Below are 27045 nucleotides of genomic sequence, written 5' to 3'. Positions count from 1 at the left end.
TAATTAGTGATATTACTCTAAAATTACAGCACTAACTTTAATGAAACGTGCTACAAATGTTGATCTGATGGATATCTAATTGTCCCATGAAGTATTGAGCAGTGTCGAATAAATAAACAGCTCATTTGCATATTAAATGAAGTTTTGTAATTAGAGATTAAACTCCGAGAGTACTGTGCGAAAGTTGATGAAACCTGCTACATATAATGGTATCTCAGATATCTGGTTGTTCTGTGAAGCGTACTACTATTAATAAACCTGTTGTAAAACACGTGAGCACATTCAGTTCACATCTGGTTTGTAAATTAATTTTATGGGAAAATTAACCTGCTTGTCATGAACTCTGGTACGCAAGTTCATGAGGATGGTTCCATTTAGATGCCTGCTTGCAATACAAATGTATGATGATTTGTGTTTTGTCATTCTGGTCAATTATGCTTTCGGCGGAAGTGGCAAGGTTTCCCTCTTTGTTTAAAGACCATGTGAAGGACCCTTAGAATTATATCACTTAGTAAATCAAAATATTGCATTTTTGAAAATGGTTTGAATGTTTTTTTGTTTTTGTAAAAATGCAGGAAACCACCAGGGATGATTTTTTTTCCGAATGCATTGCCTAAGCATGGTGCAGTGGGGACTGTTAGGGACTATTTTGTGTTTAGAAGCCAAGACATATCATACTTTCAGTACTATCAAGAAGCAACAAGGTTGTGAAAAATTTACACATTTCAAGACTGTCAGCTTGTAATTGTTATCTGAAACGTGGACTGTCGACATATCTTACCCTGAATAATGAAGTCAGTCACACATATCCTCTCTCTCTCTCTCTCTCTCTCTCTCTCTCTCTCTCTCTCAAACATCAAGTACAACACAGTTGTTGGCTCATGAAAAGTGAACGTCTTTAATATTCTACACAAGCCAACAAAACTAAGCAATGCAGTGCCTATAGAGAGGAAAAAGCCTCAAGGTATTCTAAAAATACAAGGCGTTATTTGAAGTGCACTTTATGACCTGTGTGTACACACTTCAGTGCATCTAATCATGAAAAGGTCTACATTTTTGTACTAAAACAAAGAAACACAATAACACATCAGGTAATCAAAATAAAAACTCTAAGCATGGTCAGTCAAATATTAAACGAAGATGTAAAAACGTTTTCTTACTCAGGGAGCATTAAAATGAGTACTAATGTGATAGATCAGAAAAGAATGGTAATAAGTTTGAGTCCGAATATTTGTCCACGAGGTGCATTCTACCTAAAAACGATCGGTGAGAAAATTACTATCAGACTACATTCTTGAAGATATCAAAACAATTCAATCATAAAGTTCATTATTAATCAAGGTTTACAGGTACTCTACAGGTAAGCATACCGTTATTAGCTGAGGAATCACTCTTTTTATAATAAAAAAAATCTTATACTATAGACTAACATTACAGTACACCGAGCTTTGGCTTAAACAGAGTGATACAAACACTTTAATAATCAATGCTGATGTTTTTTCATAAACAATGTACAACTGTGAACATCCATGGCAATCATATAATTTTGTGAATAAGGAAGACATACTCGATGTAACAGTCCCCTTTGTAACTGTGAAGGTATTTGAACTGAAGTGAACTTTTGCTTAATTTGTTCTAACTCATCTGAATATCAACACTGGCCATCTGAAGGTAAAGTTGACATGAGCATGTTGACTTGACTCTTGAAACAACTAACAATAAAAGAAATTTGTTGAGGTTGTCTTAGTGGTGATCGCATTAGTGATAATACCCATATGTGAAAGAATGGCTGCCTGGCACCAATATCATGAAAGAACTGATCATTTCATGCAATAGTTAAATTTGAATGGACCTGCCTCGAATGTTGAATGTTTGATCATTGATCATAGGGTCTGTGGTCTCAGTAATAGATCCAAATATTAGGTGGTTCTGCATGATCATAGACCCTAGATGGGGGTCTTTTTTCTGATGCATATGTGTAAAAACATAAATGTAACCCACAGCACCCTCTCAACTTAACAGTCCCTTGGGTGGAGCCTGCAGGAACTACGGTAATTAATCTTGATAACACCAGAAGGTTACCTCTGGAATGAAATATTCTCGACGATGGATCTATGTAACTCTGAAATGTAACCAGTATGTACTCCAATGTTTGTTATCATACTGATATCTTGCTATCTTCAGCTCAAGTGACAGATAACAATCGGAGGGAAACCATCCCCATTATGACAAATTCCGAGACAAATTTCATGAACGGTATGCTGCTAATGTGCAGCATTGAATAAGCTGTTTCTCTGATTGGTCCATTGTAACTATTCACAGCGACTTAGGGAGTCTATTTGTATTGTTTTAATTACATTGGTAAGATTCAGCTACCCAATTGGATAACAGCTTATTCAAAGGTGCACATTGGCCTACAGTATGCAGACAATACCAGTATGGTATCATAACAAACATCATAACAAAGTGAACTTCAAAATCTCATTTGTTACTATTAAGCTTACACTTCTTGCCTTGAATTCTGAACCTGTTTTTATCTCAGGTAGTTCACATTCTTTAATGTTAAATCTATCTCAGAGTGAATTTCTCACTAATGACTTTGCAGAAAAATGAGATTTTCATCTTCATGGGGTCACAGAAAATTCAACCATCTGATAAAATCTTATCACATATTTACTGAAAAAGGTTTATCATTTCTCAGAGTCTTGCTTGGTCCACATTCACACGTGTTCATCTTGTGCAAAATACTTGTATTACAATTTGAAGGAAATGGCTTGTGATGATATTTTCATTTGTAATGTCGTACTTGGTAGTTCCAAGCTTGCCACACACTTTGCAGATGCATGCCTTTTCTTTTGTGTGTAGGCTCATCTTTGTGCCGGCTGGATCAGTATTCATTTATGCAAATCATATGTTAATGAGCACTGCTTCAGTTAAAGATGGTATATTAATTAATGTGGAATGTTCATGTACCTCCCACCTTGCATAGCATAGTAGGCTTTCAAGCTGCCAGTGTGTGCAAAACTCTTATCACACAAACTGCAGACAAATGGATTTCAGAATTCTACTTTGATGAAACTCTTACTACGCACACACTTCTGTGTCTTCATGTGAACCTTGAGAGCTCTGGGCTGTCTTAACGTCTACAACATGTTGAAGTCAAAAGGCTTTTGTGTTGGTTCCCATCCTCTTTTCAACTGAAACTCCACTGTGTGTAAAAGTTTTAAACCTTTCCAGACAAATGGCTTTTCTTTTGTGTTTGCCCTCATGTGAACTCTGAGATGTCTACTTTGTGCAAACTCTAACCACACACATTGCAGACAAATGGCTTTTTGTTTGTAAGTCTTCATGTGAACTTTTAGATTTTCTCTTGGGTAAAATCCTTCTAACACCAATTACAGACAAATGTTTTAGATTTCCACTTTGTGTAACACTACTGCCACACATTTAGCAGACAAGGGGCTTTCACTGTGTTTAAAACCCTTGCTAAACACCTTGCAGACAAACAACTAACGCTTTTTCTTTGTGTGTCCTTATGTGACAATTTAGATTTCAACTTTGTGTAAACCTCTTGTCACACATATTGCACACAAATGTCTTTTTCACATGCATGTGTCCTCATGTGTACTTTCGAAAAATTATTGTGTAAAACTCTTGCTACAACTTTCTTTTTCCTTTGTGCATGACCCCATGTGACATTAGTACGATTTCCACTCTGTTTAAAACCCTTACCACACACACTGCAGACAAATGGAGTTTCTTTTGTATGTACTCTCATTTAAACTTTCAGATCTCCATTTTGTGCAAAACTCTTTCCACACACATTGTAGATAAGGGGCTTTTCGATTTTTTGTCCTAATGTGAACATTCAGATATTCACTTTGTGTGAAACTCTTACAATAAAAACAGTTCGCAGACAAATGGACATTCTTCATTTGTAAGTGTGTTCTAATGTGACACTGTAGATTTCCACCTTGTGTAAACCTATAACCACACACTCAGCAGACAAAATGGCTTTTCTTTTGTGTGTATCCTCATATGAACATTCTGATTTCCATTTTGGGTAAAACCCTTGTTAAAAATTTTGCAGACAAAGGGCTCATGCCCTCATGTGCACTTTCAGATCTCCATTTTGTGCAAAACCCTTACCACACATACTGCAGACGAATAGTTTTTCACTTGTGTGGATCCGCATATGAACATTCAGATTTCGACATTGGGTAAAACCCTTGCCACAAATTTTGAACACATAAAGCTTTTCTTTTGTATATGTCCATAAGTGATCTTTCAGAACTCTGTTTTGTACAAAATCCTTACCACACACTTTGCAGACAAATGGCCTTTCTTTTGTGTGTACCCTCATATGAACATTCAGACTTCCACTGTTGGTAAAACCTTTTTGACACAATTTGCAGAAAAATTGTTTTCCTTTTGTATCTATCATCATGTGAACTTTCAGATCTCCATTTTATGCAAAACCCTCACCATACACACTGCAAACAAATGGCTTTTTCTTTGTGTTTGTCCTTGTGTGACATTTTAGATTTCCACAGTGTGTAAAACTCTTCCCGCACACATTGCAAACAAAGGGTTTTTTTTTTGTATGTGTCCTCATATGACATTTTAAATTTCCAAAGTGTGTAAAACTTTTGCCACACACTTTGCTGACATATGGCTCATCTTTTGTATATATCCTAATGTGAACTTTTAGATCTTCATTCCGTGCAAAAGCTTTACTACATACATTGCAGATAAATGGATTTTCAAATTTGTGCATTCCTCCTGTGAACTTTCAGATCTTCACTGTGTGTAAAGCTCTTGTTACACAGTTTGCAGACAAATTACCTTTTTGTTTGCATATCTTGATGTGACGTTGTACATTTCGAAGTGTTGTAAACCTCTTATCACACATTTTGCAGACAAATGGCTTTTCTTTTGTATGTGTCCTCATGTGAACTTTCAGAGTTCCATTTTGGGTAAAACCCTTGCTGCAAATTTTGCAGATAAAGGGCTTGTCTTTTGTATGTATCCTCATGTGTGCTTTCAGATCTCCATTGTATGCCAAACACTTACCACACACTTTGCAGACAAATGGCTTTTCTTTTGTGTGTACCCTCATGTGAACTTTCAGATCTGCACTTCGTACAAAACCCTTACCACACACTTTGCAGACAAACGGCTTTTCTTTTGTGTGTCTCCTAATGTGAACTTTCAGGTCTCCACAGCGTGCAAAACACTTACCACACACTTTGCAGACAAATGGCTTTTCTTTTGTGTGTCCCCTCATGTGATCTTTCAGATCTCCACTTCGTACAAAACCCTTACCACATATTTTGCAAACAAAAGGCGTTTCTTTCGTGTGTCTCCGAATGTGAACTTTCAGACTGTGTGCCGAACACTTACCACACACTTTGCAGACAAATGGCTTTTCTTTTGTGTGTACCCTCATGTGAACTTTCAGATTTCCACGTTGTGCAAAACCTTTACCACACACTTTGCAAAAAAATTGCATTTCAATTCTGTGCATCCTCCTGTGAACTTTCAGATCTTCACTGTGCGTAAAGCTCTTGTCACACAGTTTGCAGACAAATGAACATCCTTGTGTGTGTGTCCTGATGTGACGTTGTAGATGTCCAAGTTGTGTAAACCTTTTACCACACACATTGCAGACAAATGAATTCTTTTGTGTGTGTGTCCTGATGTGACATTGAAGATTTCCAGCTTGTGTAAATCTCTTATCACACACTTTGCAGAAAAATGGCTTTTCTTTTGTGTGTACCCTCATGTGACCTTTCAGTTCTCCACTTCGTACAAAACCCTTACCACACACATTGCAGACAAAAGGCATTTCTTTCGTGTGTCTCCTAATGTGATCTTTCAGACTGTGTGCGGAACACTTACCACACACTTTGCAGACAAATGGCTTTTCTTTTGTGTGTACCCTCATGTGAACTTTCAGATTTCCACGTTGTGCAAAACCTTTACCACACACTTTGCAGACAAATGGCTTTTCTTTTGTGTGTACCCTCATGTGAACTTTCAGATTTCCACGTTGTGCAAAACCTTTACCACACACTTTGCAAAGAAATGGCATTTCAATTCTGTGCATCCTCCTGTGAACTTTCAGATCTTCACTGTGCGTAAAACTCTTGTCACACAGTTTGCAGACAAATGAACATCCTTGTGTGTGTGTCCTGATGTGACGTTGTAGATGTCCAAGTTGTGTAAACCTTTTAGCACACACATTGCAGACAAATGGCTTTTCTTTTGTATGTGTCCTCATATGAGAATTCAGATTTCCACTGTGGGTAAAACCTGTGAAACAAATTTTGCAGACAAAGGGCTTTTCTTGTGTATGTACCCTCATGTGAACTTTCAGATCTGGATTTAATGCAAAACCCTTACCACACACATTGCAGAACTATAGCTATTCTTTTGTGTCCATCATTTAACTTACAGCTTTCAGATCTGTGCAAAACCCTTACCACACACATTGCAGAACTATAGCTATTCTTTGGTATGTGTAATGGTGTGAACATAGACAGTTTCACTGTATTTAACAGCCTTACCATACACCTTTCTGACAATGGACTATTGTATGTGTGACCTGCTACTATTCAAGTTCAATTTAGGAGAAAACCTTTCCACACTCTTTGCAGATATATTGCCTTTCATTCACACGAATCCTGAAGTGATATTTTTGACAGCAATTCGATGCAAAATCTGATATAACGTTCTTTGCAGACACTGGGCTTCTGATTCTGTGCCTTATGATTCCGTGTAAAGGCTGTGATTCAGAGTAAAGCTCTTTTCTTACTCTTGAACGATGACTGTCCCCTGTAACAGAGATGTGGTATCTCAGTCATGGTTCCTCATACTTCCTCTTCCATGTTGGTGAACTTGAGGAAAAATTCTTGCGTTAATGACAATCTTGACAAGTCTATAATATAAGCAAATGGACAATATTTCAGGTAGCTTTTTCTGTCACCCTTTGTTTGAAAGATGGAAGAAATGTTTTTTCTCTAAAACTATTATGTAAGAGTAGCACGCTTTACATTTTGTACTGCATGTAGTAAGAATCCTGAAAGATTATTTATGAACTGTATCAATCCTAATGTCCCTGCTTGAACATTGTGAGTGCTACGCTTTTGTCTACTTTGCCTATCTATGGGGCCATGAATCATAAAAGCTGACACACTAGAAATGTAATTACTTACTGGTGGGGTGGGTTGAGAGGGGGTCAAACGCTGATTTGCTTTGTATGAGTCAAATCACAAGGGATTCTGCTATAACAAATGATACTGTACTGTAAAGCAAAATTCAGACCATGCTGCTTTTTCTAAATTCATAGAAAGGAGGCGGCAAACATAGAGTGTTGAAAATGGCTATGTTCATGCATTGATTTTGCACAACGCGTACATTGAAGACAGGATGGTATTCTCCATAGATAGTGTGAAACCAATGTCACATTGTGGAGTTTTGTTGTTAGGGGGAGGGTTGACACTAAAAATTAAAGAATTACGTTTCTAGTGCATGGGATTTTATGATCAACAACCCCTAAAAACACTGAGGCATGGAATGAACCACAGTGCCAAAAGGTGTTAAGGTATTATTAGTCTTAAAGGCCAGGGACTTGATACCCGGGATCAAGTTAATGCCGTTCACCTTTGACATTCACGGGCGGGATCGAATGTTTATGTCTTTGCAAATTACGGTCACGATTAGTGTGCACAGGAGGTTGTAAACAGGCCAATGTGTTGACATGCAAACAACAGATTATACGTAACTGAATATAACGGCGAGACCAGTACACTGAGAAACAACGTTTCGTGAAGCCCGCGGTGCTTGTAGCAATAACAGGTGTACTTCAACTGTAATGACAAAAGTACAGCACCACGCCGCTGCAACTAACGACGTTATTACTAGGGCTTGACAATTTTTTTTCCAGTTCACTCGTCCGTCGGACAAGTGGATTTTCAATTTCACTTATCCTCACAAAAATTTTACTTGTCCTCCATTTGTAATAATCAGGACCAAAATACTTGCGGCGAATTCCGTAGCGGCTTTCAGGGCTTTCTTATTTTAGTAATTTTCGCCGATGTTGACGCGGATTTTTCTCAAAAGTTCACATTGAAGTAGTCCTGCGTACGGTCTGTATGTTCCCGGCGTTATACGTCCCCCACCACAAGAGGCTGTGTAACGCCGGGAAGACACATGAAGGTACATATCATACATCGGCTTCCCGTGTTTGGCAAGCATAAATGCCGTCGTAAAAAGATTGGTCAGTTTCTGTCGCTGGTCGTCGTCATTCGGTTTACGCATTGCGAGTGCATGGGATCAGGGTGTTGGCAAGTGAAACCGTATCGGGCTCAGCGGGACCCACAAAATTTCCACAATCATTGTCCCCGTCACGATCTCATCTGTGATGCACCAAACAGTCCAAATGCGGTTGACTATTACTCGTGAGACCTTATCGATTCAACGCGAAACATGCCGCATCCGTCAAGAAAAGCATTTCCCTTTCCCAGTGGTTTGGCAATGGTGGGGTATTGGAGACACGATGAACAGAACATTTTGGAACCGTCATATTTCAAGGCCACTGTGCTTTCCATTTCGGGAGATACCATCTACGGCGTTTTTCCTCATCATAACGCTTATGTTTAGATCTTTTGTCAGAAACATCGTTCTAATCATCACATTGAGTCGTCGATTCTCTGTTCTCAGACGATCCCACTCACGCTGGCCCTCGTGGCGCCGTCATAAATCATCACAACGTCGTTTCTCAGAGTTACACAATGCCCATCGTCGTAAACTACGCGCCTCTTTACGGCAACAGCTTTGCTTGACTTGTGCGTAGGTCTGCGGAGCAGAAATAACGCTCTGGCTCGCGAAAATGCACAATGCCTTGTTTGCGTTAGTGCAAATATTACCGTAAAATACTCATATTTACAGCGATCACTCCACAAACTATCTGCTAACAATGTTCGTCTACCTTGCGAGGCCGCATAAATGATTTTGAAGTACTGCACGGTCGGCAAGTGAATCTCAGAAAAACGTCACAATTGTATCTAAAAAAATTCAGTGATTGACATTTAATTTGTGTGAATTACGACAACGCAGATTGGGCGACACGTGCACAAACTGCAACTTAGGTTTGCGTTGATTGCACCAGAAGTTGTGTAAACAACTTGTCCGGCGGGCGACCAGATTTTATTTTTGACTTGCCCAAACGTAAATTTCACTTGTCCCGGGCGTCGGGCGATAGGAATTGTCAACGTTCCGAATTACTCGGGGGCCCGGGCGCGGGCTTCAACTGTACAATCATTACAGGTAGTCTGCTCGCTTTTCGGCTCGATCTATCGATCCCGTAGTCGACATGCCGGCACTGCAACCTAAATGGGTGTTTTAATAGGTGGGCATATCGACTACGGGATCGATAGATCGAGCTGAAAATCGATCTATTTAGCAGACTACCCAGCTAAAGAGAGCCTGTGCATGCGGCTCTGCACTGTGGTCGCCCCATCTAATTACATGGCTGTGCGTACCTAACATGTTGACATCGCAAACGTTTACCGATTCACACCTGTATCGCGTCCTTTTTTGATTGACAGCTTGCAGACCTTTGTTGTGGCCGCTTGCCACGCAAGTTGAAGACAAAGAGAAATACATTCATCGACCAAAATCAGCTTTATTTATGCTCAAATCAAAAAAATTTATCTATATATTCAATCACTAGACATTCATAGTTAGGTACATGTGCATGGACGCCTAAGTTTCTTCGCCTGTGACCATTTTGGCATGGTTTTTACGGAGCGATCAAGCGTGACGCCACCCAAGCCACGCTTTGCATGAACTAACTCAAACAGGGGCAGCTTGCTATTTATACCCAGCCCTGGCCTTTAACAAAAGAGTAGATATTTAAAAAACGTTTTTAACAAATTTATAATTACTGACATTGTTGATAAAAATACAATATTTCTGTCATTATTTTATACTGAAACACATACCAAACTGCACTGGCATCATTTTAGAATTTCCGCCAAACTCGTGATCACTGGACCCTTGCTCAGTAATGCGCAGTCAAAGTGCTGACTTGGCAGTCTCTCCAAACAGTAAATAATACTCCTATAGAGAGGTGTCCGGGTATGTGCTGCCCAAATGGCTAACTTTTTCATGAAATGAATCCCTAAACATCATGGTTGAATTTTCATCCAAAACCTAGCGTCAATGACACTTGGCTCACATTGGGTTTGATGTTGCAGGCCAGATTGAGTGTATATACAATATTTAATAGCTTCTATGGGCCTTAGCTTGTAATGATCATAATGTCAAGTGCACTTGAACACATTTTGATGCATAGTCCATCAAATACCAAGGCAAAGTATATGTTATGGACACACACATATACAACACCATACGGCCTGGTATATCAAAATTAGTCACACAATCTACCATAGTCATACAAAAGTAAAGATGTCCTCTTGCATGGAATTAATTTAAACAATATTTGGTAATTCATCAAGCAGCAATATTTCTGAAAACTTTTTAATGGCTTGTATGGGGGTCTGTGGTTGTGCTTCTGAAAAAATATCACCAACATGTAAAATTCTGACTCACAGTAACTGACAAAGTTGCTGCCTATTATTCTATATTTAGCATTCTTTCTTGCATACCAATGATAACTCCATTTAAACAAATTCCCATTAACAGTTTAGCATGCACCAACACACCAAATACAAATATGTAATGTGCAGCAATTCTCAAGTTTTTGCAATTCGACCTGAGAATTCGACAATATTTGGCATTTTTTGACCAAAAACAGCAAAAATTGTCACAAAAATACAATATTGAATGTTTTGTCAGAATTTGAATATACTTGACCAAGTTACCCGGGGAACATGCATACTAAGTTTCAAAGCGACCGCACAAACAATTTCGCAGAAAATGTTTTGACCAAAAATGGGGAAAATTGCCCAAAAATACAAATATGAAAATTTCACCACAATTTGAACAAATCTGACAGAGGCCAGCCCTAGGATCATGCACACCAAGCTTCAAAGCAATGGGACAAGCACTCTCAGAGAAGACGATTTTCTGACCTAAAATGGGAAAAACTGCTCCAAAATTACAACTATCAAAATTTCACAACAATTTGAACAAATCTATAAGTAAAGTTACCTTAAAGAACCTGCATGCCAAGTTTCAACCAAATCTGGCCTGTGGTTACAGAGTTTAAGCAATTTGCAGGATTTTCCCTTTTTTACCTCATTTGCATATTTTTGACACTAACATGTTCATTTGAATAAATTCACATCTCCACCTCTGTGAGCACCAATACACCAAATACTAAGACAGTACGTTAATGCTGTGGTTATAGAGTTTGATGAGGACAGAGATACATCCGCACGCACGCACACACGCACACATACACACCGTGCATACACACACATACACACATACATGAATACATGAATACATACTTACATACATACATACAAAATCCGCAAACTTACCATGAAGGCTGGCTTTGGTATACGTATAACAAATGTGAGCTAAAAAACCCTAAACATGGGTCGATAACAAATGATAGATGTGCTTTAGGAAAGCCTTCACATGCAACAGAATAAAGGTGAAAATTCCCAAAATTTGTCAAGTAAATCCCTATACAGTGGGTCATATTTTAGGAATATACATGAGTAGATGTTTCCAACTGAGGCAGCACACCCCTGTATGAAAACATCACGAGTAATACCCTCCCAGGCTTTGTAACTCACATGTCCATACACATTCATAATGAATGTCTGTGTAAGTCTGTCTGTTGATTGATCTAAGTAATAATCGCAATCATACATGTACCAATCCATAATCCAATAACACTAGGTCAAATTTTGTAAGACAATAGTTGTAAACATAGACACAAAACAGCACAGAACAGACAGTAAATAGACGGTACACAAACAAAGTCAAATTCATGAAAAAAAGATATATGGACCTCTGGCCAAAAGACCAAGAAGTGATGTCAGGTGTTTCGAAAATAGTAAGCGCATCCTGCCCCACATGTGGCACCCGCCATATATCAATCTGTAAGTCAGATAGGTAGTGGTCACTAACTAAGGCCCCATGTCACCGATGTCATCAGTGACCATTTGTCGAAGAGAGATATCGTATTTATCAACCAGCTTGCGATACCTGCCAAAAAAGCATTTGAATGTAGAGACAAGTCTTGCTCTGGTGTAACCTTGATTTAACAGTTTGAAAGAGAGATGGCCATGTCTCTCTACAAAATCACCATATGAACTGCATGCTCTTGCATATCGAATAAGCTGGGAAATGTATACCCCATAAGCAGGTGAGAGTGGAATATTACTGATGAGGTGTGGAAAATTAATTATACTAAAGTTGAAATCATCTCTCTTGTCATATAGCCTAGTAGAAAGGTGACCATTAGAGTCAAATTCAAGTAAAATGTCCAGATATGAAGCAGAAGAGGCCGTTTCTGTTGTTTCTTTAATCTCCAATTCTGGAGGATAAATCATAGCGAGATATTTACTGAATTCAGAGTTATTCAATGAAATAACATCGTCTATGTATCTAAATGTAAGGTTGAAAGTACGAGCTACAGAGACCTTTTTCTGCTTGATAAGGTTCTGGATAAATTCTGCCTCGTATGAAAACAGAAATAAGTCGGCAAGTAAGGGAGCACAGTTAGTGCCCATGGGAATTCCTATACACTGTTGGAAAATGTGTCCTCCAAATTCAACAAATATGTTGTCAATGAGGAAATCAAGCATACTGATAATGTCTTTCTCGGTATAAAACCCCAGTGATCTCCCCAGGATTTTCTGATAGAGTGGCGGCTAATTTGCATAACAATAAATGCAACTGTTATGGTAATGAGTTTCTATTGTTTACCAAAAATTATAGAGTGGCAGAGTGGCGGCCACCACTCTATAATAGCTCTGGGGAGAACACTGAAAACACTTTCGCGTTAGTAATATTTTTAACAAAATATGTAGAATTATACCCTAATACCACATATTTGTAACGGCGTGAACCGTTTTTGTAGAAAAATGCTTGGTTGATGATGTTTTTCAAGCGTTCTTTCAATTTATCATGTGGTATTGTGGTATACAATGTGGAAAAATCGAAAGTTTTAATAGATGTTATTTTTGAAACAGATCTTGATTTCAAATTTTCCAAGAGTTCCTTCGAATTTTTTAATATCCACATTTGATTTATACCACTCCGAGAAAAGACAACATCACAGTATGATTGAAGTCCCCGTTTAACAGTACAAAGAACAGAAGTCAGTATCTTCGATAACTCTGTTGTTGAACATTTTGAAGATCCTGCGATAAACCTAGCTTTGTAAGGTGTTTTGTGGAGCTTTGGTATCCAGTATAAGCTAGGCAACTTATTATGGTCATCCTTTGTTGTAATATTAAAATTGTCCATGAATGACTTATGGTTTGCCAAATTTCAGATTTGTTGAACATTGATTGTCTGTAAGTGGAGTTGGTGGAGTCTTAGTTACACCAAGTTCGTCTATAAGACATTCAAAATAATATTTCTGACAGACAAATACAATGTTATTGGCAGCTTTATCAGCAGGGACGAAAACATATTTGTCATGGATATCATTCAAACACCATCAGGATCTTTAAATACAGAATAGGGTCTTCTGCAAACATGTGATCTTAATCGACCAATACGGCCACGTACTATTTTCCTCACAGATTTGACCCATTCTGACAGTGTGTCCAGCAATTTTCATCCAAGCAGCTAATTACTTATTTTCATATTCAATGAACTTTTCTAATAAGTGTCTTGATAGATTTGACTAATGGTTATAAAGCTTGCTTTGTACATTGAAAATACTATGATATAACAGATGTGAAAGTGAAATTGAAATTTTTACATAAGCAAATTATCTTTTTTATATGTTAAAAATAACTAGGGATATATAATTAGGGATATATATCTTGATTGACTAAACCAAAGTTGATGAAATTTGTGTAGATTGAAGATGCTATGACAGAACAGCTGTGAAAGTCGGTTAGTATTTTTACATCACCTTACAACTAATTTGCATGTTCAGCAAATTTTCCTAATTTAGCCTATATTTCCTGATTAAAACATACAATGTACATTCATGATACTAGTACTATGATATAACATCAATGAAAGTAATCGAGCATTTCTACATCTGTTAATTAGAGTTTGCAACGTACACCAGTTGGTGAAATATAACTGGAAGGATTTAACCAAAGTTGAAGAAACATACTGATGAGACAATGTTATCTTAGTAATGATGACATTTAGCATTTTCACATTAGCTCATTTGTAATTAACATTACATTAAGCTTTCACAATTCAGCATGATGTAAAACTGGAAGGACTTGACCATAGCACAGACAATTAACCCTGCACAATGATATAATGCAGCAAGAAAGTGAGCATTTTCGCTGACCAAATTATCAGAACTTCGCCCACTTACGCTCGCTCCTAGTCAGCTAACCCCACTTCCTGGCACAGGCGCTCGTTAGCTGGGTAGTCTGCTAAGTAGATCGATTTTCGGCTCGATTTATCGATCCTGTGCCGAAAATCGATCTACTTAGCAGACTACCTAGTTAAGGTGGTTGGAAAGGCTAGAGGGACAGTAATAAATTTCAACAAAACTATTAAAATACAAAAGTAGTCAACATTCTCTGTGGAATAAAAAAAACTAGACATTTGGGCACAAAGGCATTGCAGAGTTATAGCCTGTTAAAACTTCTGAAAAACTGACAAAATAAGAAGAAGTTGGGGGGTCCTTAGTGTATTAACTATGGCAGAGGTCCCCTAGCTTTTAATAAAATGTTTGAAAAGGGAAAGTCATTATTTGCTGTTTTTCAGGAAAGTTTGACAAGGCGGTGCTGGCATTCAGAGTGAGTGACTGCTATTATAAATACATTTTTAGATTCTTTTAGTGTCAAAGAGGTGTCAAAGTGAGATTACCAAAAAAACTGCTCTATGACTTCAAAAGAGGGGTGCAAATATGGCTTGTTTTCAACATTTTTGACAGAATAACAGTTTTCCTACATAATTGTATACCAATTTAATCCAACTTTGAAATGAGATATGGACATGGAATTTTTACAGCCTATTAACAAGGTTACAGATAAGATTTGTACGGCACAATTTTCCTGTATTTGAAGTACTTTTGAAAAATCACATTTGAAATTTGAAAGAAGTTTAAATAATTTTTGATATATAAACCCATGTAAAATCATAAAAACAAATTTTATTTACAAATCCTACCGTACAAATCTTACAATAAATAGTGTCAACATATTTATAACTAATTTGGTAATATTAATACTATCCAATTATTATTAAATTCAAATATGTAAAAAAAATATGAAAAATTAAATTTTAATATTTACTGGTGTCATATTTCAAAATCATGGCTGCAAATATACAATTATTATATTCGTTGGAGAAAATATTAACTAAGGGAGTTATCCTGAAAATTTGAACTAAATATCTTGATTCTAACACTTGAAACTTGACATTAACTCTGAGAAAAGAATTGGTGCAAAAATAGCCTTTCCAACCACCTTAAGGAGCGCCTGTGCTTCCTGGCCCCACTGTGCTTCACCTGAAACAAAAACTAAGCAGTCGGACATTGTGAAAGTGATTAGAAGAGTGGAACTTTAATTTATTTTGACGTTAATTATTAGTTCGCCAGTGCCGCATACAAGGCGTCTTTGTTTTGTGTACAGCGATTTTTACGTCATCACTTTTGGCATATCGGCCCTCGGGGTAATAAAAACAGGCACTGTAGCCCTCACAAACCAGTTTATAGGTGCTTACCAGACTTACCAGATTTCCCTGTACAACAAATTACTGCTTCTCGACGATACGTTCGTTGTTAAACTCTCTTGACTGCTTGATGGGCAACGCAAACGTTAAAACGTGGCTTTGAAGCCCAGCAAGACCTGTACTAGTGTACTTCACTGCAGTCCGCGTCCGAGTACCATACACTACGTTACTGTAACCCTTTTCACAGCTCCACGGGCGCGATATCGCGCAAATTTGCTATGAACACGTACCAAGCAGCACGCTTATTAATAAACGGCTGACCTCGCTGCTTTACCAACGTCTTCAACCTGCGCGCTCTTCTCAAGATGTACTCTGCCTATCTTGATCGCAAGACGCAACAGTGCACAGCGGCTGAGATAATTCTCCAGACTGACTCTGGTGGCGCTCTTGATTGGGCCTTCAACATCACCTGGCACCATGACCGGCTGGCCACGGTCACTGCCGATCAACCTGCCAAAGTATTATACTGTACAATAGATTTTCGAAAATTAAAAAGGAACGACCGTGATGATAAGTTAGATAAAGAATAACTGCAGTTTTATCAAAGAACAATGAAAAATACCATACTTTAGCTTGATACATATCATTATTTGATGACATTGTGAACACAAATATTTCATTCCAAATTAATCTATTAGACAAGGAGCATGAACAAGTCAAAGTATCAAAGTGGGACATAAAAGGGAAAATTAATTCGCCCATATTTTAAAGGGCAAGGTCACCTGTGACAATGCTGTAAGCCCTGGGCGATATGAAAAAGTAGTTTGGTATTGCATTCTCGACTTAGACCCAGTCAATGTTACTTTCCATGCATAGCATGTTGTTAGGCCTATCTACTGCTACCAAACCTGAAATGCAATGTTCGATACCTTTATATTATTATATACTCTGATAATGCTGCTAACCTTGGTAAAATTTTTGTGCTTACTTTGGAATGTCTGACACTGTGGCTGAAACTGAATTCACGCAAAAGTTTCTGTATTGCCAAATATCGACAGGGAATTGAATTGTAAGGCTGCGTTCACACACACAAAAAAAAAACATAAGGGACTGGTCAGTTTCTTCGGCCTGGGGGGGGGGGGGTGGATTTTTTTTTGCCGACGTCAAAAAGTGGCTGACCCCCCCTATTCCAAATTTTGAAAACAGGGTGACCCCCCCTATTCCAAATTTCTAAAACAGGGTGACCCCCCCCCCCCGGGCACGACAAAGGTAAAACAAAAGATGGACATAAATTATATATATATATAATATATATATATATATATATATATATATATATATATATATATATATATATATATATATATATATATATATTATATTTTACATTTTACATATATTTATATTTTAAATAGTCATTCTATGTTTTAGTGAAATTGTTGACATGTCAGTTGTAAGATAGGAATTTCAAAGTGTCAATCTTAAAGTTTAAATACAGTACATTTGAATGAGCTGTATTTTGAATGAGCTGTGAATGTATTTCACACTCTCCCTGCTTAACCAGATGTCCTGAACTGTTGTACAGAAATGGATGTCAATCATTAATATCAAAGAGGAAAAAGCAGTGAATCAAAAACTTTGATGGGTGTTAAGACTTGCCAACCATCCAATTAAATCTACTGAGGAGCCATAGAGAGCTTTTTTAGCCAAATCTGATGTGTACAGTGTCTGAGAGGACCTTTTCTTGTGTAACATTGAAACCATAAAAGCACAGCTAATAATGACAAAAACTGCCTTTTTTAACTGTTATTTTGTTCATAAAAAAGCATCTTTCTACAGAAAACCTATGAAACAAAGGAAAATAATTGCATCAATGAGAAGGAAAGATATCTTGTCATTTTTCTATCTCTAAAATAAGTCACTGTATCAAATATATATTGTGAAATATTTGTGCATGTTGCTTTCTCATACTGAATTCTCACAGAGAGAACAGAAAAGTATCAGGAATTTGTCATCCTTTTCATATGAAATGCAGATTTCATAATGGTACACTTTCACTTAGCAAACATTAGATATCTCTGAAAGTATGGCGCCCGAAGGGCGCGCCAAAAAATATGAAACATCCTGATATCTCTGATATATATGCCTTGTAAAAGTCATGCACCTGAAGGGCATGCTGAAAGATGTATGATATATTAAAGTAATGAGCTTGAAGAGCACGCTGAAAAATATTGAACATACAGATATCTCTGATGTATGTATGCTTGATATGTTAAAGTTGGGCGTGCTGAAAAATATGACTGATTATTAAAGTTACGCGCCCTAAGGGCGCGCCGAAAAATACAACTGAATGATGAATTTTGTGGCTGACACTAGCATTTTAGGCAATGATGAGCCTGTGTCAAAATTCAAAAACACACTGACCCCCCCTATTGGGCATTTCAAAAACATGGTGACCCCCCCTATCACCAAAGTCAAAAACAGGGTGACCCCCCCCCATGAATCCACCGGCCCCCCCCAGGCTGAAGAAACTGACCAGTCCCTAACAAAAAAAAAAAAAAAACAGTGGGGGGGGGGGGGCTGGAGGAGTTCATGCAGGGGGAATTAGAAAATGTTTGGGGTAGTAGAGGGGGGACTTGAAAGTTTTGCTTTGCCTATAGGGAGGGGGGGGGGCACCTGAAATTTTTTTGGTTCCCTTTTTACCATTCGAAGGTTTGATGGGTATTTCAATGAAAATTTTACAACATTTTAGTGTCATCCATTGTTGCAATTTTAGTAACAATTAAACAAAATGTAGAACCATTTTTGTCACATTTCATTACTTTTGTCTCGAAAAAATTTAAAACTATGAATTTATAAAAAAACCCAAACAAACAAGGCCTACTATCGGGGCAGAAGCTGGAACTGTTGATATTTTTTTCAATATTTCTATGCAGTATATCTAATACAGTTTTCTTGCTGCCTCCCTTATAGTATGCTGAAACACATAATATTCAGTTTGTCGACAAAAGCTTGCATATATGAATATTGGGTGATAATCGAATTAGAGTCCAGACTGAAGGTCATTTGTCAATGATACAAATGCGAGGTACATATTCACAGGCTGTGTTGGCAAGCTGAATACTGGACAGTTGAACACGGAAGTAGGACAAGAATGCAGTTGTATTAGGACTAAATAGACTGAACAAAATTATTGTCAAAATTATCAAAGTTAATACAGCTACTGCCCTGCTACTGCCCACGGGCAGTGTCACTGTCACTGCACACCTGAGTGGCTGAGATAGCTCTATGAAGTAGCTGAAGAGTTCGGGTGTTGTGACACTCATGACAGTGAAACATACTTGTACACAAGATCAGACAAGAGAGCAACACATGGAAGACCAGGAGAATTGAAAGTTATCAGGATTTTTGAATTCTCGCACATGAGAATAATCAAATATTAAAGAAAAAAGATGGGGTGAACATGCTTGATTTTCTAAATTTTCACATTTTCATCGTAAATAACAAAAAAGTAAAACATTGCAAGGTAAAGACTCTAATTCAGAATTACCATTATTACACCAAAAATTTCAGAGATTAAACTGTTTATTTAATGGATATTTTAACCTACCATTATAATCAATTTTGTAAAACATATAAGTAGTATCTAATGTAGCCAGGAATTCACAATTTGCATACTCTCTCATGATCGTCATTTTGTGTGATCTTCAGCAGGTGCCAATTGGCCTTGCCAGATCGAGACTGATCAACTCAAGTCAGCTTTAAACTCATAAATAAAAAATATCCACTGATGTGCTTTAAAATGAATCAATTTAAGAACTTGCCTTAGGGATATGGCTCTACAAACTGCTAATAACAGGTAGTGTTGAGAACATGTGCGAGCAGAATCGCTAAATACATGTTTATTTTTTTCTTTACGTGCATTCCTAATATGCGGCTATATGATAATTGGGGGACTTGAAAATTTTTGAGGGTATCGAGGGAGGGGACCTGAAAATTTTTGAGAGTATCGAGGGGGGGGTCTGAAAAAAAAATTCAATCGCGATTCCTCCAGGACACCCCCAACCTTTAGCCTATTTGTGAACACAGGCTAAGAAAACAGTTTTCGGACTTTGTAGATATCACCGTACAGTCCGCACCGCTTCGTTAGAATGGCATAGAAGAGTCTCATATGCGCATGTGTACGAGATCTCCACACTTTGCTGACAAATGAACTTTCAGAACTGCGGTGTATGCAAAATCCCTAGCCCTGCGTATCGTGCTGTGTGTTCCCAGCGTTATACAGCCTATGGCGGGGCAGTATAACGCCGGGAACGCACAGCACTGTACGCAGGGGCTAGCAAAATCCTTTGTACATTCACAGCCGACAAATGCCTTGTTTTTTATATTGAGACTTTTGAGAGCTCCACTTCCTACAAAACCCTTACTTTACAGACAAATGTCTTTTTCTTGTGCGTTTGTGTCCTCATGTGAACACTGACAGCTCGGGTACCACAAGTGAGAATTAGGATTCGACCAAGAGAGAAGCTCCGAGGCGTTAAGTTTGAGTAGTTGTTTTCGACTGTTTGTCGGTGTCCGCAATTTCTTCTCCGTTAACCTGGTTAACGTAGCACACACAGCCAAGAAAACTGAGTGAGTTTGGTTTACAAGTCACATACGATGACCAAACTAAGATTTTTTTCAAACGATGTTCAAATAGCCATAATGTATTGTTTCTGCTAGCTTTTCATTTTCTGTCAAAATATTTTCTCTGACACCACTGGTTGTAAGTCATATTAAAATTACATTAGACTGAAAAATTCGTCGCTCAAGGCGCTCTCTACGCCCCCCCCTTAAGAGGAGCAAGGGGAGCGTAGAGAGCGTCCTCGAGCGACCGATATTTCAGTCTAAAATTACATTAAGGTAGAACGCACCTCGGGGACAGACATCCGGACTCTCAATCTTTTACAATTCTGTTCTGATATACCACATGTGGGGGTTCATTTTAAAGCTCTTGGTGAAAGAAAACTTTTTACCGGCTTAGTTTTTTGAAATTCGAAAAATTTTATTTTTCGCCATAGAGTTAACACAGGGATGGCGGCCATTTTGAATTTCTAATATCGGTAAATCTTGGGTTATTTGTTTCTCTAGTACCAAAATTTGCACGGTGACCCCCTATTTTTATTCTTGATTTTGAAAGAGAATGATTGAAAGATTTCTTGAGGAAAGTTAGAGCAAAAGTTTAAGTCTTTCACTTTCGAGGTGCATATTACCTTAAGCACATTTAAAATTTCTAGAATATTTTCTCATGCTTTTCTCAATTTCTTCAAAGATCCGTTTCTCTGAAACTATTTGACCGAAAGCAATCAAATTTACTCAGAAGTTCTCCAGGATAGGTCCCCTATCCTCATTCAGTTTCTTCAAATGACGATAAATTTGCATATTCCATTTTCGGTCAAAACATTATTTTCTCTGATACTACTGGCCTTTCACCTTTGATGTGTAGCTTTTCTGAATGCCCTGTCATTCATGATAGCATTTAATTGCATATGGGATGAAAAATATACTCGTCCCACACACCAATTATCATAGACTGAATAACTGAAAGTAGAAACAAGAAATATTAAAAAATGACAGAGATCTGTTCCGACAGTCTGTATACATCTGTCCTATTTATGGCTATGAATCTAAATGTTCACTTGATCCATTTAACACCTCTCTTTTTTTTATCTTTTTGCATGATCAAGTTTGTGGAGTATGCATGACACTTTCTCGCAAATTTGGTCTTGTTGTTGAGGTCAAGGTTACACATGTACAACTTCGTAAAAGTGAAAAAAAACCTAAAAGCTGTGCAATAGTGCCAGTTATACAGTCTTCAAGTTTCCAGTATTATCTGATAAGTATTGGTGTTCATCAAGTCATCATCAGTTATTGTCTCTGCTTCTTTTTCAGGCAAGGCTTCCTGTTAAAAACTTCAGGTTGTCACACACTAACCTTCTAATTTGCATAAATAGTCACTCTGAGTTCGTTTACAGGTAATGTTGAGGATGCTAAAAACTTTTGCAGTAAATTTTCTGTGCATCCAGTATTGAGTGTCCTGTCATATTTTCAGTTGGACTCATTATCAGAATGACACTCATGAGTGAAGTTATACTCTCCATGTCATACTAAACGAGGGCGCTTCAGTTCAAGACATAAAGTCCTGTCCAGAGACGTGAAAGGTGAAATATATATGTTCTAAATTGTTTGAAAAGTTAGCAACTTTGTCCATTTACGAGTGATATGTTTTCTATACTGCCATTCAACACCAGAAACAAATCTCCATGGAACTAGTCTACTTTTAAACGAGGAGATTACAGTCTTTGTTTTTGTTTTCACTGGGTGTGGAAAACTGACCATTTATTACACATCTTTACATTTTCATTCTAGTCCTGGGAAGTATGTTACCTGATCATCACCACTTCTGGTTCCTTAATCTTACATTTAGCACACTGACTGCATTTTACGCAGCACATTGCATGAGCACATCACGCAGCATCTATCATGATGTAGAAGTCTTGTTTTGGCTTATAATTATCAGTGTAGCTGTTCAAGATAGAGATGTCGTGACTCTTTTTGTCTTCCAGTATGTGTCAATGTGTCAGCCTTGATGAAACTCCTTTTCCAAACATAACTCAACGTTCTCCGCAGAAATTAATGAAATATAGTATCTGTCGTGTTCATTAACAATGCAGGCTTAAATCAGGAAGGTTGTGGCATTCAATGCTGTGACCATTACTGTGCTCTTGAGAATAGTTTGTAAATTTATAAAAAAAATCTGTTTTCAGGAACCACTAGTGTAAATGTGAACTGAGCAAATAGTAAAGCAAGTTCCATTATAAAAGAATGTCCAAAAACTTTCTGAGAATCTGTACGAGTATCAATGTGAACTTTTGTGCCTGACAGATTTACATACAAACACAGACAGACAGCTGAACTGCACTCACTATAGCACTGGTAACGTAGGGTACCGTACTTGATAAACAGATAAAACACCTGGATGCTAGAAATCAACAGTAACCTTGGTAACTGTTGTAGTTCTGTTTACTTTAACATAATTTGGACATGCAAACATAAAAAGACAAACAAAAATGTGAACCAAGCTCTGAATTTTTTTCAGTCATTTATTTTATTGAAAGACTCGAATCCAATGCAGATACACATTTTGGTGTACACCACACAGAAAATACAATATTTGATACACATACTGCCATATTGCAGTACTCCTTGAATTACAATAAAAAACATCTTTCACACTGGTGTAATTTTTTTTATACATTGAGTAATATGTACAATATATTGCAACACCTCACTACAGCTATAATCAATTGGCTTGCGACAAATCGAAAGCAAACGAAAATATACACGGAATATTAATAGCTTTGGCAAAACATTGGAGGAAATGAATAACACACATATCAGTTAATTTACCATGCTGTGGTTAGTTATACTTGAATACAAAACCATGTAAAACTGAGAAATGAAAACTTGTGAGGTTTACACAGGCAAATATTTTAACGCTGTAAGATTTACCCTAGCTGGAAGCATTTTGGACGGATGATGTGGTAAAGGTAGGTTTGTGAAGTATAAAACACTGTAAAAATTCATTTCTGGCTTTGTGAAATTTCTATCACGGAACAGCACTACAAGTAAAATCTTTGGCTTTCTAGACTGTTGTCAATCACCATGATGCTGGACGGATTTCACTTCGTGCAAATTCATTCTCTGCTCACCTGGCCTGTAACTATTACACTCTTGACCTAACACACGAATTAAACGTCTCCTTCAAAATGTATTCACATGTTCTGACATTTGGGTTTTGGGAAGCTTTTTACAATAATACATTCAAGAAAGTGCAATGAAATTTTCAAACTTAAAATGTCAAATATTCACACAATATAATAGTTGTGCAGATCACATGCTAATTATGTCATGGAATGCAAATTTTCACCTTGCGACCTTGTTGATTTCAATATATTGACAAACACACATTCAGTACACATGCAAATAATATTCAGTCTAGATAAGGCACTTGCTTTTAGGGAAAAATCCAGTAATATTTACAAAGACAAAGAATGTTCACGTTTTTGCATACGACAGTCGTTTATTTGGCAAAGTTTTGCAGCCAGTTTGCAACATTGTAAATTATTGTTCAAATGCAATGTGTTACATAGAGACTTAACCTGTTCACCCCTAATCTCAAGTAGACAGGTCCAGACTCACCATTGATAACAATGTGTTTGGGGGCAAACCGTGGTGGTGAAAGGGTTAATCGTCGAGCTGACACAGCATGGCAACACCTCTGTTGACCCAGTGGCTCTGTGGTTTGTCCGATGGCAGATCCAAGTTCGTGACAAAGTTCGTGGAGTGGCCAGTTGTGGATAGAATACCTCGGCGGGCGCTGGTCTTGTACACTGGGCATGTGTAGGATGGCTTGGGTTTGAATTTCGCCTGAGGCCCTGGCTTCAGCCAGATCTGTGAAAATTTGGAGTCAAGGTGCAACAAAATAATGTAGCATAAAATAGACACAATATGAGTGAAGTAAACAAATAAGGAAAGGGACAAAAGATAAACTATAATAATAAAAATATAAATGGTTAAAATTGTACATAAAATCTATTCTGGTAATCCCTGACGATAATACATCCAACACAGCGTTATTCTATATTCTGTAAATAATATTTGTTCTGCTACTTAACGTTAAAAACCCTTTTAGTCAAAAATCAATTTTGTTGCATTTATAAAATATAATGCAGACAATTTTTCCCAGTTCGAGGCAATTTCGTTCGGATTTTACCGAAGTTTTGATCAAAAGCCGCAGCGAATCAAAAAGTCATGTCCATTTGGTGCAAAATTGTCAAAAAAAAAAAAATTACAGAAAAATTCACAAAAATTGGAAAACTGATGCACAAAAAATTATGGAGGGAAAAATTACAACATTCAAAGGGTTAAATATACATGGAGCCAAGCTGCACACTTCCCCAGAGGTATGTACTTATACATACAATCGCACACATGTATATAGACAATAACTCATACCCTACACATGTATAAATAACTGTGACAAAAATGCATGCTCTTCACACACCAAGATCTCACATAACTTACACACACACATAATCCCACACAGAATGTGATGACTATACTTAAATAAAGGATACAATTGGCACAGAATCAAAGAGGATCTTGGGTAATGATTCTCCCAGAAACTTGGTCTCTCTGTCCCATCTACAGCCTTCAAGGAAAAGACCCTGTGGAATAAGAGAGAAAAATTGTTGTATCTGTGGTGGAAAAATCTAACACATATTGCAAAGTTCTGCTTTGCCTTCCTGGAGTACAGTATAATGAATAGAGAGTTTATAAACTGCACGGAAGACTAGCTCAATTTCATTTAAATTAACTGTATCAATGTTCAGGCGAACAATGCCATTAACAACTTTCACTGAGAAATGTGTTGAAGATCCTGTTGAAGATGTATTGTCCAATCAGCATAAGCAATTAAAAACACATGACAACCTGATGACCATCACATGATTTGCAGCACCCAATAAGACAACTACAAACCTTGACAAAAGCCCCATCATCAGGTTTGTAGCCCATTTCATCTTCTTGGTCCATAACTTCGAATTCGAATCCCAGTTCGTCGATAGGAATGGTGTATTTCCTGGCATAGTTCTGACGGACACCTGGAGGATAATAGATTTTGAAAGTTCAACATTTAACATTACTTGGGTACACTCAAAAAATGTCTTGAGTTATGTTCTTATTTGCTCGAGAGCAGATGGGTACTATCAATGGTGTCAATCTGTTCATCCTTTCTCTCGTATTGCTTGTATAATTGGTTGGACCACAATTACGGAAACAAGTCAGTCAAATACATGTAACACGATTGGAACTAATTTGGGATAATTGGACTTTCATATTTTGCAAATTTCTCAAATGTGTTAGGTGCCATATAGCTGAATGTTGCAATATTGCAATTTACTCATAAAAACAAGTGTGTGATATAAAAAGAAAAGCAGACGAGATAACATTTGTAGATTAAATTGACATTACTTCACCATCCAATCATCCCAAATTAGTTCCAATCGTGTGAATTGTGTAAGGGATGAAAAGTCAGTGAGATTCCTGCACAGTAGTTTTGAAATTTACAGTAGATGTGTGTTGTGTGTGTGGCATTGGGTTCCTGATACCATAGAGCTAGTCATAGAGCCATATGGAATGCATGGATTTTCATGTTGTTTGACAGAGTGTTTCACATTGCTTGATAAAATAACAATTGATGGAATAATTTTAGATTACCTGTCAGGAAAGACTGCGTGAAGTAGAATCCAGAAATCCAGAAAACCTGCGGAGGACCGTTGTCAATCCAATCTTGCAAAAACTTCAATCTATAGAACAGGGATAACATAATAGATATCAACAAGAACAAGAAGGTGTTTATGCAACTATTTGCGTTGCCAAAAGATGTTCTCTATATATTCCTTTCAGTTTGGTCTTGTGACACGTGCTCAGCCACAGGTAAAATTTGTGTACCATACCTTGAACCCAATTCAACATTAGATCATTACATTAGGTCACAGGTCACCAAGGGGTCAAGATTCAAACAGCAGATTCTTTCGGCAAAGGTTGAAATGTGGTCTAACAAAGCAAATTTTGTCAAGACCGTTTGCACTTTATACAAGGTCCGATTATCATGCACTCAATGAGATACAAGAACATGACTATTAATATTGTGGGTACTTTTGTTGGGCCGGTCGAGGGGAGGTAGGAACTAGTAACCCGTACACATATGGTTTCGCCCAAACCCATTATTGTCAACAGTGATTGTGGACCGTTTTACAGAAGATGGAGGTGGACAGGTTAAAGCTGTATCAAACATCATACAAGACTACCAGGCTAAAAAAAAGGAGCCACTAACCTTGCTAAGAAGTCTGTGATGTAGCTACCCATTGGTTTCAGTGAAGGGTAGGACTTGGCAGCCCACATGGCTGGCACTTTACCAATCAGCATGCTGTTGAAGACGTCTTCCAGTTCTGCTGACATCAGCACCAGACCCTTGATGGCCTTACCCATGTTCTGAAGGCTGGCACGGATCACCTTGATCAGCCGGTTGAATCGGATCAGCTCCTGTCGCAGTACGGTGTTCATGGACTCGTTGTAGAGTACAGGGTATTTCTTCATCACCTGATGGTGCAAAAGTTATATCACTTTTCAGTCAGA

The 27045-nt window shown here is 37.7% G+C and overlaps 1 protein-coding gene and 1 long non-coding RNA gene across 2 annotated transcripts in view; both read right to left on the bottom strand.

Moving 5' to 3' along the window:
• Nucleotides 1-871: 871 nt before the first annotated feature.
• Nucleotides 872-16219, bottom strand: LOC139151707 (uncharacterized). The gene is made up of 2 exons (XR_011556475.1): nt 15865-16219; nt 872-6940 (listed from the first exon to the last, which is right to left on the bottom strand). It is a non-coding gene; the product is annotated as an uncharacterized lncRNA (long non-coding RNA).
• Nucleotides 16220-22928: 6709 nt separating this feature from the next.
• LOC139151705 (dynein axonemal heavy chain 3-like) overlaps nt 22929-27045 on the bottom strand; it is a 65273-nt gene continuing 61156 nt past the window's right edge. Inside the window, exons 64-68 of the mRNA XM_070724667.1 lie at nt 26744-27009; nt 26125-26213; nt 25387-25508; nt 24984-25073; nt 22929-24297 (exon numbers count right to left, since the gene is read on the bottom strand). Coding sequence (XP_070580768.1) covers nt 24091-24297; nt 24984-25073; nt 25387-25508; nt 26125-26213; nt 26744-27009 — 774 coding nt within the window. The 3' untranslated portion in view covers nt 22929-24090. The remainder of the gene's footprint in view (nt 24298-24983; nt 25074-25386; nt 25509-26124; nt 26214-26743; nt 27010-27045) is intronic.

Source organism: Ptychodera flava, chromosome 15 (genome assembly GCF_041260155.1).
Source record: "Ptychodera flava strain L36383 chromosome 15, AS_Pfla_20210202, whole genome shotgun sequence".
Taxonomy (NCBI): domain Eukaryota; kingdom Metazoa; phylum Hemichordata; class Enteropneusta; family Ptychoderidae; genus Ptychodera; species Ptychodera flava.
The sequence above is the reverse complement of the archived record's forward strand: the minus strand, read 5'-3'. Positions and strand labels throughout refer to the sequence as shown.